The following is a 14,380-nucleotide window of genomic DNA, read 5'->3' as shown; positions in this document are numbered from 1 at the left end:
TAGACAGTTTTACATTTCATCCTAAAGTTTTTAAATTATCCGCTATAGAGAACCATTAGTCTTTTAAACAGTTTTAACTTCCAAATAACCTATATAAAGAAACTTTGTAAGCTGGAAGTAATCCTATAGCACGCTTAAAAAATAAAAAATAAAAAATGTTTAGATGTGTTCATTGAGTAAGACTCAAACAATGTTTAATATGTTTTAGGAATACTAGTATTTCAGTTGAAAAGGCGGCCTCCTGATTATGTCCCAAAGAAATCCAAGAAAACAGCTGATGGAAAGCCATTAAAGGGGAAGGACAGAGTTGACGGGTCTGGCTATGGCTCTTGCCTTCCTCCTGAGAAACTACCATACTTGGTAGAATTAAGCCCAGGTAAGAATTCTGCTTATCTAGTAATCTAAATTGCAGTGTTTTGTAGCCATTTAGACTTTCTGAAAACAAGACTTCCATTGAAAGCAAAAGTCTGATGTTGCTAGTGTAAGTGAATGTCACTTCAGTTCTTCTTGTGTCAGATCGTGAATTTGAAAATCCAGAGGCAGAGCTGTGTATTACTGTAATATTGAAGTACTAGTAAAAAAAAAAAAGTCTAGAGTAAAAAATACGAAAGGGGGGAAACATTTAACTAAGACTTTGTTAGCATTGTTTCAAATGCATATGAAGTTTTAAGTGTTTGAAAAAAACAAAAAAACCACAGTCCTTCAGTCCTCACCTTCCTTTGGATTTGGGGATTTAAAACTTGATAATTAGTAGAACAGTTTAATATGTTGTCCTGGGATTTAAGATGAGTAAGATTCTATCTTACTGCTTACTTGTATCCACCACTTCTTATGGAAGACAAAGTGCACAGAGGCTTTGCTTTTCGAAATTTTTACTTTAAAAATATGCATATGTGTACAACTTTCAAACACTTAGAATCTGTCAGTTCCACTTTTTGTTGTAAATATATCTGTTTGGAAGGGGAGGAACAGAAAATCATTAACTGCGGTTTATCTTATGTTCAGAAGCATACTGCAGCATACCTAATAAGTTATATTTGACAGTGCCATACATTCTAAATACATATTTAGAAGGACAAGCACATAAATGTTTAAATCGAACACATGCTAAAAAAAAATTGTCAGCCTATGTGAAATCTTCAAATCACTAGCAAGTGTGTGCTTTATTTTAGACTTCATTACAACTCTTTTTGCTGCTTTGTAATTAAACTTCTGTGATCTAGGAACATCTAGAGAAGCTTGTTTATAACACAACAACATTTAAAAACTTATACAACTTCTCTTAATCTCTGCTGTTTAAAGATTGGCAGTGGACTTCTACTTTTTTAGACTTAGTTACTTGAAGCTCTTTTTTGTACAGCTCTAACTTGGATATGCTCAGGTATCCGAACAAGTGATTTACAGCTTTAAGTTGGTTGCCTACCTTTCAGGAAGCAAGGTTGAAATTATTTCTGAAAATAAGGTTACTCTAACATTTTTTTTTGTAGTTCTGATTATAGTAGGAGGGCTTTTTATTTGTTTGTTTTATTAACAGACAAAACTAGCAGTGCACAGTATTAAATGCATTTTGTATTGTATTCTAGAGGCTGAAGCTAGATTCACATGTGAATACTGTGTTTTTTTAATAGTACTTTCTATTGATGCTGTTCTGTTCTCTTCATGGGTCCTAGTTGCTTTAGTATTAAAACTCTGCACCTTGTCAGTGGAGCAAGACATCCATTCACTGAGAAAGGAAAAACAATCTGAAATGACACAGGTGGCAAGGCTACGCACTCAGCCTTTGCACGTTGCCTGTGGGACTGACCTATTGTTCACGTTTTTCTTCTAACAGCTTGTTGCGGCTCTTCTAGACAATAATAGGAATTGTTTCATCCAGTAACTTTGTAGTACTGATGTCTTTATATGCTGTGCAGTTTCTAAAGTTGAATGAGTTAAATGCACTTCATCCTTTTAAACTGAGTGTCTGGCTACAGTTTCACCCTTTCCTGTCTTTTCTTTTCCTGCCTTCTTCCGCATGTTCTGCATGGTATCTGTCCTGCTGGTGCTGCCTTCACCTGGGTCCTCTGCATGTGTTTCTAACCCCAGGGAGAAGGAATCACTTTGCCTACTACAACTATCACGCTTATGAAGGTAACTCTATATTTAATACTTTTCTCTCATTAGTCACTAAAAACATCACTGGCTTTAAACCTTTTCTTTTTTGACAAATGAAAGACTATCTTGCTTTTCTTTTTTCTTTTTTTTTTTTTTTCCAAGGAACTGCTTCTGTGAGATAGTTACGTCTTGTCAGGTGCAATTTAATTATTCTGTTTGTGAACAAATATCAAATAGATTATTAATGTGCTGCTATCCAAAGAGTTCAACCTTCCAGTTAAGATTAACAAATTTCATAGAATATTCTACAAACAGTATTGTGGTAGAAAGAAATCATTCTTTGATCCGTCTCCTTGCAGAATTCACAGTTAAAAAGTGAATTGGGTAAATGGCATGCAACTGTACTGTTCAATGTTTGATATGCTGATGATGTAATCAGTGACAATTTTTGTTATAGGAAGTGGTGTTTGAACCACTGAAAAATGCCCTCAATTTTCAACTTATTCTGTGGAGTTCCATGGCATCCTTTTGTATCTCAAATGTCTGTTTTTTAATGTTGTCTAATAGTAACAGCGTACATCAAAGAGATTTAGCCACACTAGACAGCTGCCTTGTTAAATTTTATCTGTAGCATTTGAAATTTATAACCTAACCTACAAATCATCACAGAGCTCTAACTCTCCTTATAGGTAAGTGTAATGTGCAGTTATATCCTGTTTTTTGCCAAATAGATAAGAATATAAAGCCCCATTCTTCTTGCATTAGGAATCAAGATGGTGAAATTTCTACCAAAGTACTATTTCCTTTAATTAGCTTTTTAGCATCAGTTTCATCTTTTTTATTGTAGACTGCTATAAAATATCATATTTGTTGGTGTTTCTCATCTTTTCATGTCTGTGGGGTACAATAATGGGCTTAAAGAACTCTTCTGTCCCTCCTGCTCAGTGCTCAACTCTGAATTCAGACTTCTGTTGCATTAGAATCATTACTGCAGAGAGAGCAGAAATGTTCTGGCAGTTTGCTGAACTGATGAACGTAGATTTCTTTGCAGGAACACTTGGCCATTAAGTAGAAAGCCTGGCATTTAGTTGTATCTCACTGGAAGGGGAGAAAAAACAAAACAATTTATTTTGTCTTATTTTGAAATTATCTTTGAAAAAGAGTTTTTGGTAATTTAGAGTCTCTTTCATCAGAGCAGTGCGTTTCAAGATACTTGTATTTATCATAGAAATAACTCCTGTAGAAGTGTACTCCCATCAAAACACTGGACATCTCTGTTCTTACAGAAGAGCCTGGCAAACTTCAGTTTCACACCCTGTGCTATTGTACTAATTCAGTGTGTTTGCTACTGGGAGTATATCCCATTTTCCTACTTCCTCACAGCTGCTTATGTTGCTAGTTGGTTTTTTGACTGTTTTATAGGCTGAAGATCAAACTCTGCACAGTACAGTAGAGGATGCACTTCAGTAGCTTGTGTAAATATGGCAGTTGGCAATTGTCTCTTTGTCTTTCAAGTCCTGTAAATTAACCAAGAAATGTGTCTGATAGTAACAGAAATAGACTGAAGTGAGATATGGCACCACTTGGAATAGTTGATACTCTCTATATGATCTGAATATGGGTGCTGATGATTTCAAGGATATTATTAACTGCAGTTGTTCAATTATAGTATTTAAAGGGTGAGAAAAATGACAAAAGCCTTGGACATTTATCCTGCCAGCCTAAGATAAAAACTGTAAAGGATTTTAAAAAAATCCTGAACCTCTAAAACCTTTTTCCCTCCCTCATCACAAAAAAAAAAAAAACAAAAAAAAACTGAACTGTAGAACTGACAGTAATGGGAGATGCTGAGAACAAGCAGGTGTAACAACTAAGAAAGAAGTTTTACAAGAAGTTGGCAAAGCTTGAAAGCCTTGGCCAGAGCAGTTTTCCCAGCCAAACCTTCTTTCTGAGAACAGAACTGCAATAACACTTTTCCACATTACTTTTAGTTGTCTGTCGCATTCCTCTCTGAATCTTTCTTTACCACAGATGTTGACTGTTGGCTCTTTCTGGTAGCAATGCACATCTTGTCTGAAATTCAGTAGCACTCTGACTTTGGCAAGATATTTCAAATCTGCCAAGCCCATCTTTTAAACTTCTTAGAAAGTGCTAAGAGCTTAGATAGTAATTTATGCGGTAAATCTCATACTTTTTTAAATGCAATTTTAAACAAAGTTTTAAGTACAATCCCTGTGGAGGTATTTCTGTTCAACTTTGGGCTCATTTATTTTCTGAGATCTGATTCATCATTTCATTTGGTCTGGTTAAAACCAGCAGTTACTTTTTTTCTCAGCATTGTCTCAAGCACTGGATTAGCAAAATCAGTTTTATATCATCATCTTCAAAGCAGAATAGGGATCATCTTTTAGTGGTGAATTACTGCACCGAAAAAAGCTATGTCTGTGAAGGGAGACCTGTCTTGTACATTTCTGATCAACAGAAAAAGACATCTAAGTTAAAAATCATTGAGCTAATGTACTTAACAGTGATCACGCACTCCCATTCATTACATGTTTTTATAGCGTTGCTTGAGGTGTAGTGTTGCATCTTAACTACTTTGTCCTAGGTAATAAATTCTCCTTTCCAATTGTGGATAGCCTTGAAATAAAAGATTTCAACATGATACGCAGATGTGTATTTGTATCCGTACTTCTGTCATGGTTGGGGTGGGGGGAACAACTTGTGAAACTTATTTCAAAGGTGAATTGTACCAAGTTAACGTGAAGCTTCATGTTGTGTTACTAGGAAAGCTTTGTCAGGTAGATGGCTAAGTTTAATGTATGGCTAACCAAGTTTCTTGAATAATTGTCCTCAGCTTTTATTTGTGAAGCAGATGCTGCAATTCAATTTTCTGAGTTTCAAAACAAAAAACCAACCAAGTGAAAACACTGGAATCTGGGAATCTGTCTTCACCTATTTAGCTCTGCTTATGTTAAGTCATGGATGTCAGAGAATACAGGTCATCCATGCCATATGTTTACTTACGGTGCACATATAAAGTGAACAAGTTTGTATGGAATTCATACACTACCTTTATACTTTTTGCTGTTTTTCCTGTATTCTTTATTGGTGCCCATCTTTCCTGAAGAATTTGACGTTTCAAACTTCTGAATTAAAAGAAAATAATTAATTAGTCAGATACAAACTCTAGATGTATGGTTCCGTTATCTTTTTACCTCAAAAAAATTACCTCCAAATTCTGGACCTTAAGACATGACTGAGATGATGTATATCTCCTTCCTGAACCAGCTGAAGTCTTGTAGTTTGTTCCTCAAAAGCTAAGAAAAGCTTACTTGGACTTTGATGGCTGGGGAGCTTGGACTTTCCTGCAGATATGGTAGAATCTGTAGCTGGCTGTAATGCCTTTCAAACATTTAGATGAGCTTCTAGATGTTAAAAATCAGGTAATACAAGGCTTTATGCTGTTGTATAATAGTCTTCCTACCTGCATCTTTCCCCTCTCCTAGAGCAAAATGACACTTTCTTTAAGACCTTTTATACTTCATGTAGCTAGTGGTAATTCTCATCAAGATAACCTTTTACTGTAGAAATTGAGTTTTACTGATGGATGATTACTTACATGTTCCAGAAAGCTTTCAGTAACTCCTAGATTTTTTTTCTCCTCATCCTGGGAAAAAAAGAAAATGTTTGTATCTAGTGCTGTAGTTTCTAAAGTAAGGTGGTTTGTTTCGTTTTCCCTTTGGAGTGGACACTCCAGAGAAACAAGTCTTAATTTGCCTCAGCAGAAACATTGTGGTACTACAATGTATTTCATATGCAAAAACAAACATGCAACATGCATCTATATTGAGGCTATATGGTGGTGTGAAATAAACATTTGTTAGGATGAATTTGGTATAGATTGATTATTCACAAGTGCTAAACTCTGGGATGAGATCCAGAAGTTATCTCAAATGAACACTTACCGTACATAACACTTGTCATGCTTTCAACAATATTTCAGAAATCTGTAGGAATACTTCAGATCTTACTGTTTTTTAAGATGCCAAAAATGAAATAATAAGAGGTGCGGGGAGAAGTATGTTTAGTTTAGGAGTCAAACCACTACTGTAAAGCCTAGCCTGTAACTGGTATATAAAGGGCTTATGAGAAAGTGTCACAAGAAATTAAGAACAAAATCCATAGGTAACTAGCCCTGAATTTTATGGCATTGACTTTGAAATTTTGGTATTTTTGCCTGTAGAATAAATGCCTTTAGCGTCCAAACTGAATGTTCTGTCTTCTGGGCATCATTTCAGTTAGAGTAGAATGCAGGAAGAAGGAGGAAATGTTTTGGATTAATAAATAAATGACTGAAAGAGCCATTCTAGGCTTTGACATTTGAGTTTTGAAGAGAAACAAATAACACCTGGGATTAAGTGGCCAAATATATTCAGTATCGTGTTGCATGTCTGCATTTGATGATGTTGCAGGTGCAGGTGTATAATTTCTGAGTAGCATTGTGAGGTATTTAAAAACTGCGCACAGTTGCTGCAGATATTGTTAGCATTACCATGTTTAGTGTTCAGCATTACTAGCTGTATGTCTCTAGAATCAAATACTGGGATTACTAATCTGTGGTCTATCTCTGCCTGATGTCTTGATGGCCCATTACCATCACAACACCCACAGAAGAAGGTTATTGCTAGGAACACCCATTATACTTCTTCCTGTATTATAATTTAAAATCCTTTTGGTGATTCTGTCCCCCTCCGTTCACTTTGTTCTGGTTTTTTAATCCTGTTGCCTTCTTTTGTATATTCTACTTGTGATCGATGTAAAGTTCTTAACTGTTTATTCTTCTCTGTGCTGTTGACTCTTAATTCATTTAAACAGTTTTCATTGAAGGATGCATCAAGTGCTTCGTAAATTAAGTGAAATATTTTGATTGAATGGCATACATTCAGTAAAGAGGTCCTAGCAGTAACGCTGGAAGTTGTAAATATATATTTACAGAGGTTCTCTTTATGTTGACTTTCCTTTAAAATTTGAAGTTGACTAGTATTCTACTGAAGACAGTATCATTATGTGGGCCATGGCTTTAGTAATACACTCGTACTTTTTTGGGGATGACTTTAAACCGTTGCTCATGTCCCTAGGTAAGACAGTCTTTGCATTGCAGCCTCTCTTTTTTTGCATCCTCCCTTTGGAGGAAAAACTGGATGGAAGTGAGAAGTGACATTATTAGTTTAGTGTCTGAAGTATTTTCTGGGAAGTGGGGAGGATTTTATATACATGCCCAAACCCATCTGTTTTAGCCTATGAAGATAACAGCTAAATCCTATGCTGCATCCTGTGTATATTTTTATTTGGAGAATGTGTATTTCTGGGGAGAGGAGGAAGATGAACTTTGACCACATTTTTGTGAGATGAAAATGTGTATCAGTGGGATTATAAAGATAAGGCCAAGAATGCTACCGTCTTGTATATCAAGACTAAAGCTCTGTCATAGGTAACTTTTCTATATTTTTTTACGATTCTAATTTTATATCATCCTACTTCAGTATCTGGTGAATAGGAAAAAGTTTGGTATGTCAGTCACATGAAAGTGGATGTTGCTAATACGTGTTTTAGTGAAAATCTATAAATACTGTTATTACAGAATTAAACATACCTTATTTTCAAACCAGTATTTGAAAACAAAATCTTAAGAGGTTAACAAAAATTGTATTGCTTAAACTACCAAGGAAGTATTTTTTCAAGGTATAGTAGTTCCTGATTACTTTGTTCTTTGCACTTGCAGATAACAGCACTCTGTTGCCTGGGCTCTGTTTACTTTCCATGTTTTTAAACTATGATGAACTACTTTGAACAACCCAATAAATCTTGAATGAATGTCACTCTTTTTTTGATATTTTTTTTTTTGGTGAATATTTCTGCTCTGAACTAAGCTTCAGTAAGATGAGATTATTACTCACTAGAGCTTTAATAACTTGCAAAATAATATTTGTTGTTTGCTCTACAGATGGTTCTGACTCCAGAGATAAACCAAAGCTTTATCGTCTACAATTAAGTGTCACTGCAGTTGGAACTGAAAAGTTTGATGAGAATTCCATTCAGGTATGGAGAAAAAGCAGACTCAAATGACAACTGATCTGACCTTCAGTCAGTGCCGTATAACTGTGGAAATAAGTTAAATATGCTGTGAACTTTGAATCATTAAAAAAAAAAAAAAATGATCAGGCTTTACTGTAAGGTTTATGAAGAACAGATCAAATTACTCTTCAAGGCTAGGAGGGCAGATTATAGTTCCAGGTTCATGTTAATGGTCATAACTCTGTTGTATTTTATATCCTCTGTCTTGCTTGAAGAGGAAAATAAGGGTTTCATTATTTAAAACGTTTTTGTTTTTTTTAATCACTGAATCAAATAGTATTAGTAATACTAGTATTATCCTAACTGCTTAATGGCTTTCAAGTCCTAGTCTGTCAATCCCTTTGAGGTAGACTTTCCTAAATGTATAAAGCAAGTATAGTTATATGAAGTTGATGCCAGGGCGTCTGTTATAGCACCCTGCCTCCACATCAGTGTGGCTAGTTGACTTTAAAGTACTTCCACTTTGAGACCTTATGCTGTAGTAGCAAATGAAGGAAAATGTAGTTCTAAACAGCATATGGATAAAAAGGTGAAAAACTTCTTCCATTGAAGGATTCCTGCTGCACATTTCAGTTAAATGAAACTTGACTGATTTTAGTACCAAACGTTCATGTTGAATTCATATGCAAGTGGAATTCTGTTGCTAGCCTGCAGATAGATTAAGCTGCAGCTTAATCTTATTTTAATTTCTGCTGCAGTTTAGTTTAATTTATTCCATGTTAATTTTTTCTGTTTCCAGTTATTTGGTCCAGGAATTCAGCCTCATCATTGTGACCTCACTAATATGGATGGAGTTGTTACTGTAACTCCAAGAAACATTGATGCTGAAACATATGTGGAAGGTCAGCGTATTTCAGAAACCACTATGCTGCAAAGTGGAATGAAGGTTCAGTTTGGATCATCTCATGTATTTAAGTTTGTGGATCCCACTCAGGACCATATTATTCCTAAAAGACCTATTGATGCAAGTCTTATGGTCAAAGGTCCAAGACACAAAACTGGGTGAGTACAACAACTTTATTTCTCCCATCTAAGGTGAAGAGGAGAGCTTTGGAAAAACAGAATGACGGCATTATAAATGGCCTATGATTACAGCATGATTTTAAATGAGTTCCTAGTAGCTGCTTTTAAGTATTAAATATGTAACTATTTTAATACTTGAGCTCCACCTTGTGAATTTTTTTAGGATTAGCAAGTGTCTGTTTCATTATGAAGTATTCAGATAAGTTTTCCTGAAGCTCACTTCTCTGTTAAAAACAATTAAATACATTGTGTTAATGTATTTCAAAGTGATTCATCCAACCTCCAGGAAAAGTAGAGTTTGCTGATTTTAGAAAACTGTTTCATTTTTCCTTAAAGTTCATTTTTAAAACTCCAACCATTTCTATAGCACATTTACTTGTCTTCTAGTTTCTGTGTTGCAACGGCTAACAGTCCAGGAGTCCATCCTGTTGCTTCTCTGTATGTACATCTTTTTAATAGGTGCATAATGAAAATACTGATTATGGTTTCAGTGACTTGTAGTAGCTTAGGTATTCTATTCAGTGACTGTAGAAATGCTTAGTAGAAACAATCTTAAAATCAGACTATGGCATGAAGTAAAATATCCTCCAACCTATCAGGGTCCAAATGAAGCTATCATAATGCTGTGTAGTACATTAGAAAAGGGGAAAAATGGCCTGGGGAAGAATGAAAGTTTCTTCTGGTTAATCTGCTGAATGAACATAGATGTCTATTTAAAATATTATTCAATTTATTTTAACATGGAATTTTATCATATGCTTCCTGTAAAAAACCACTGAAGAATGAATATTAGAGAAGGTGTTATTCCTTTTCTTCATTATGGGTAAAAAGCAGTTCATTCATTCAAATCATCCATAGGGTATAGTTTTTCTTGTGTCAAATAAAATTACTGTGAGTTTTTGGAAGTAAATACCTCCAACTGGTACTTAAATGGCATAGAATGCACCAAGCATGCAAAAAGACTCTTTCCATTTGGAAATAACTTGCATTGTTTTAAAAGCAGGAGGCTGGCATGTCCAGTGATTGCTTTCTCCTTGCAACAGGAAGACAGCCCTTTGCCTCAGCCATACTAAAACTTGACTAATGACAGGTGAAAAAGTCCATCTAGATCTTCAATCAGACTTGTGTGTGAAAGTTTTAACCCCTTTTTAGCTACAAAATGAAGGAAGCTTTATGCAAACAATCAAAAAGTGACAGAACTTGGAGAGGGTGACTTTTGGTTGATAAGCTTTAAAATTGCACAACAGTATTTTGGACTATTGTAGTCTTTTAAACTCACAAGTGATTGTTTTCCACTGAGAGATTCTACTCCTTTCTTTTCCCTGAACCCCCAGAGTACTTTCTCAGTCCTGGTAATAAGTAACATACTTATTGTAATCGCTGGATTTGTTATCCAATTTGAATGAAATACATATAAATACCCAGCTCCATCCCCTGTCTCAGCAGCACTAGGCTTTTTGTTACAGGTTCTGAAAATCTAGAGTGGTAGGTTGAATTTCACTGTGCAGGAACTCCTTTATTTCTCTTCAGGGTGTTTGTAGACTTGTTTTCTGGTATCTTTAAGTCAGAGGGTTAATAATCTGAAAAGGGGACTCTTGTGTTACCAAAAATTTGGTTATCACTGATTTTGTGGCTCTGCTTCCATCCAAGAAATTCTGTGAGTTGTGTTTACTTGTCCATACATGTTTGAGTACTTCTGGACATAAACTGCTTATCTGTAAGAGGACATCTAATATTTGGGCAAGGTTGTATTACTCGGCATGTTCCATCCCTGACCCTCACCTCTTACTTCTATTTGGCTTTATCCCCGTGTTTTCTGGTCAGCTTATTAATGGCAGTAGTCCACTAATATTGGTGGTGTTGATGCTAATTTCTTGCCCAAGACAGATAAAATGTAGGATGCCATAGAAAAAAAAACGTGCATGTTTTGGTTGCGTTTGTGACCTAAATGTCAGTTCAGGGCCGCATGTAAGAGCTGTCTGCAGGCAGACTTCCAGCCATTTAACTGTCGTATGATGCTTCTAAAGTTTCTAAAATCTTCAGTTCCCTCTACATCTAGCCTGCAGATCAATAAACAGTTCCTTTTACAGGCTCATATAATCAATTGCAAAGAACTGTACTACTGCAGAGCATTGCCTGGACAGTAAAATGTCTGGCGGAGGGGCATTGCAGCTTGAACAATTTTAAAATAGTCATTCTTTAAAGAGATAATAAAATGCACTACTGTGATTTATAAATGATTTACAGTAAAACAGTTGTTGTACATTTAATGTTGAAAACCTGAGCAAAACTAGCATCTACTACAGTGAATATAATACACTGAAAATACTTCAGTGTTTTTTGTTTTCTCACTTGATTGGGAAGAGATGTAACTAAGAGTCTGTCTTGCCAAAGAAAATGATTAATTTTTTGTAGTGTTCTTATAAAAAATTAATACGGTGTGCTAAAATGTCATATTAATAGGTATCATGAGTTGAGTTTTTATTTACTAATTTTAGCTGCTCTGTCCCTCGTTTGTTGACCGTTTACCTGTATAATTTCTAAAAAGTACTTCAAATGTTGTCTTCTAGAGCTGTTCAGGAAACCACATTTGATCTAGAGGGAGATGTTCACAGTGGAACAGCATTACCAGTAAGCAAGGTATTATAATATGTTATATTATGCATAACCAACTCCTACCAATAATGTAATTTTGAGCTAGCATGTTCTTTATTACTTATTGCTAAAGTGCCTTCAGTTCATTGTTCTCCCTACCCCATTTATTGTTTATGTGGGATTAGGTATGATGCGCATTTATTATTTTTATGTATTTATTTTTATATTTATTATGTATTTTTCTTCACCACAAGCGTATTCTGTTTAAATTCAAATTCACATTTGGCACACTTTCTGTGCCAGGAGTAATAACTTTCCTTTTTTAAGAAAGGAAAACTGCTCAAGTCTGGAATAAAGTGCTAAGAGAAATGGATTAATCAGAGGCTAATTACATGTGAATAGAGATTCATATTAGAAATGATATATAATTATCTCATATGTAACCTATGACTAGCATCTGTTATAGGGCATATCAAATATGAAAGGGTGTTCAATTTTAATTTTAACTGGGCTTTTAAAATTTAATGCATGTGACTGTTGACTTCAATAGAGCTCCTGTACCCATATTGGAAAAACAAACTGTCTCTGCAATCATAGTTATAAACATTTTATGAGGTGATGATCTCTTCTTGCCTTTTCTGCTCTGTCTGTCAATAGATTCTGTGCCAAAGTTGCATTTTTCAAGAGTAAACAAACTGAGTAAAATGGCACAACTGTTAATGCCTTGCTCTGATCACATGCCTCAAATGAAATGAACGAATTAATTATTTCAAGTCTGTAATGTCGCAGTCCTCCCAGAAATGCCTTTTTTGTTTCATTACTACTATTAACAAATTGAAATACTTGTAAAGAAACTTAATAATATAGTTATATATGTATTAATAATGCTGTGATAACTTTTAAATATACTTGTTTATCTTCATTTCTTTTTCTTGCCACAGACTTCTGATTCAATTTTTCTCCTATCTTTACATCTTTTTGTGACAATACTTTCTTGCATCTTGGATGCATTTTTTAACTCTGATAAGAACTTGACTGACATTTTGAAAAAAGGAAGGAAAAAAAACTCTGAAATATTTAAATGTCTCAAAATTGCTTAGAATTGGAGTTTGACATTATAATATTAAATAGTGCACCTCATTCTTCTCAAATTCACTATAAAAATACTTTAGTGAACCTAGGGAAGATTGGACAGCTCTTTTTTTGAGCTGTACAGTTGGAGAATCTTGCTAAATCACTGGTGCATCACTAGTTTTCTGACAGTTGCTCTTAGGAGTTTTCTGTTTGGAAAAGGGATAACATTCACTTTCTTTAAAGTTTGCTGAGATCTAATGATGAAAAGTGATTGATAGTTCGGCATGTTAGCATTGGAAAAAATATTTATTTCATACATTTATCACAGTTTTTGATAGGTTTACTTGTGCTGAAGCAAGTTACTTAGTCCTAGAAATTTCTTAGAAAATGTGGAAGCACTTCATGTTTTACTCCTGTTTTGTTTTCAAGTGTTTTATACTGGGAAAAAAAAAAAAAAAATTTCCTGCTTAGAGCAGCGTGTTTCTTCCTCTTCCTGGTAGAATTTGACATGTAATTAGAAAGCAGAAATAAAGCTTGCTGAACACTGAAGAAAACAATCTTGTGCATAAAAATTTGCTTGGTTTGAGTTGTCTCTTATCCTGGAAGATTATGTACTGTCTAAGCAAAAATTTGCTTGGTTTGAGTTGTCTCTTATCCTGGAAGATTATGTACTGTCTAGGTGAGCAGGCTTTTTTCATAAGGAAACGATAAATTACAGCCTGGACGAGTAGTCCATTTGGATAAGATTTAGATCTAATTTAAATAGTTTTTAAATCTTTATAAGCATAATTTTTAAATCTGTGAAACATATTTAACTTTGTTAATGAAAACTTCAGATAAGAGGCAATTCATTCTTAGTTTGTGTTGGTATCTCTGCAGCTTCTAAATAAAGATACTCAAAATTTTCTTATGTTCTGGCAACACATAAACAAATACCTGCTTTTAACTGACCATTGGGATCTTTTGAGTTACGAGAGTACCCTTCAATGTTTTTGTGATGAAAACACTTCCTGGAGTTGCCGTATTGTGTGCTGCACTCCTCTGTTTTGCCAGGCATGGTTTTCAAGCCTCAAATCGTCACTTCATTTTAATAGTGCCAAGCACAAATACTTGTTAATGCAACGTTTGAATATTAAATACCTGTCCTGCTGTTTTGAATTAGAGCACCAGCAGGCTTGATGGTGACAGAACATCATCAGCATCCAGCACAGCCGAACGAGGAATGGTGAAGCCGATGATTAGAATAGAACAGCAAGATTATCGCAGACAGGATAGCAGGTAGGAACCGTGTAATCTGTTTCTTCTCATAATGGGGGAAAAATTGATGCATTTTTGTGATAGCTCAAGCAGTGTTAAAATATTTTGGGCTACCTGACTTTCCCTATGGAAAATGATACTTCCTTTAAGATCTCACTCCAAATAAAACCTAGGAGAATGTTTAAAAAATTGTATTCAT

The 14,380-nt window shown here is 34.9% G+C and overlaps 1 protein-coding gene across 25 annotated transcripts in view; it reads left to right on the top strand.

Annotated features, from left to right (window-relative positions):
* Positions 1-14,380, top strand: part of AFDN (afadin, adherens junction formation factor) — a 128,731-nt gene that overhangs the window by 46,608 nt on the left and 67,743 nt on the right. For 20 of the 25 annotated variants that reach the window (XR_004749109.1, XM_035320312.1, XM_035320307.1 and 17 more), the window contains exons 8-13: positions 209-376; positions 2,086-2,130; positions 8,102-8,196; positions 8,972-9,234; positions 11,826-11,895; positions 14,087-14,202. Coding sequence is in view for 24 of the 25 variants with exons in the window: in XM_035320312.1 (XP_035176203.1) it covers positions 209-376; positions 2,086-2,130; positions 8,102-8,196; positions 8,972-9,234; positions 11,826-11,895; positions 14,087-14,202 (757 nt within the window). In the remaining variant the exon portion in view is untranslated. The remainder of the gene's footprint in view (positions 1-208; positions 377-2,085; positions 2,131-8,101; positions 8,197-8,971; positions 9,235-11,825; positions 11,896-14,086; positions 14,203-14,380) is intronic. The other 5 variants (XM_035320306.1, XM_035320305.1, XM_035320318.1 and 2 more) reach the window with 2 other exon arrangements.

Source organism: Oxyura jamaicensis, chromosome 3 (genome assembly GCF_011077185.1).
Source record: "Oxyura jamaicensis isolate SHBP4307 breed ruddy duck chromosome 3, BPBGC_Ojam_1.0, whole genome shotgun sequence".
NCBI classification, from domain to species: domain Eukaryota; kingdom Metazoa; phylum Chordata; class Aves; order Anseriformes; family Anatidae; genus Oxyura; species Oxyura jamaicensis.
Note: the sequence above shows the minus strand (reverse complement) of the source record. Positions and strands in the feature narration are given on the sequence as shown.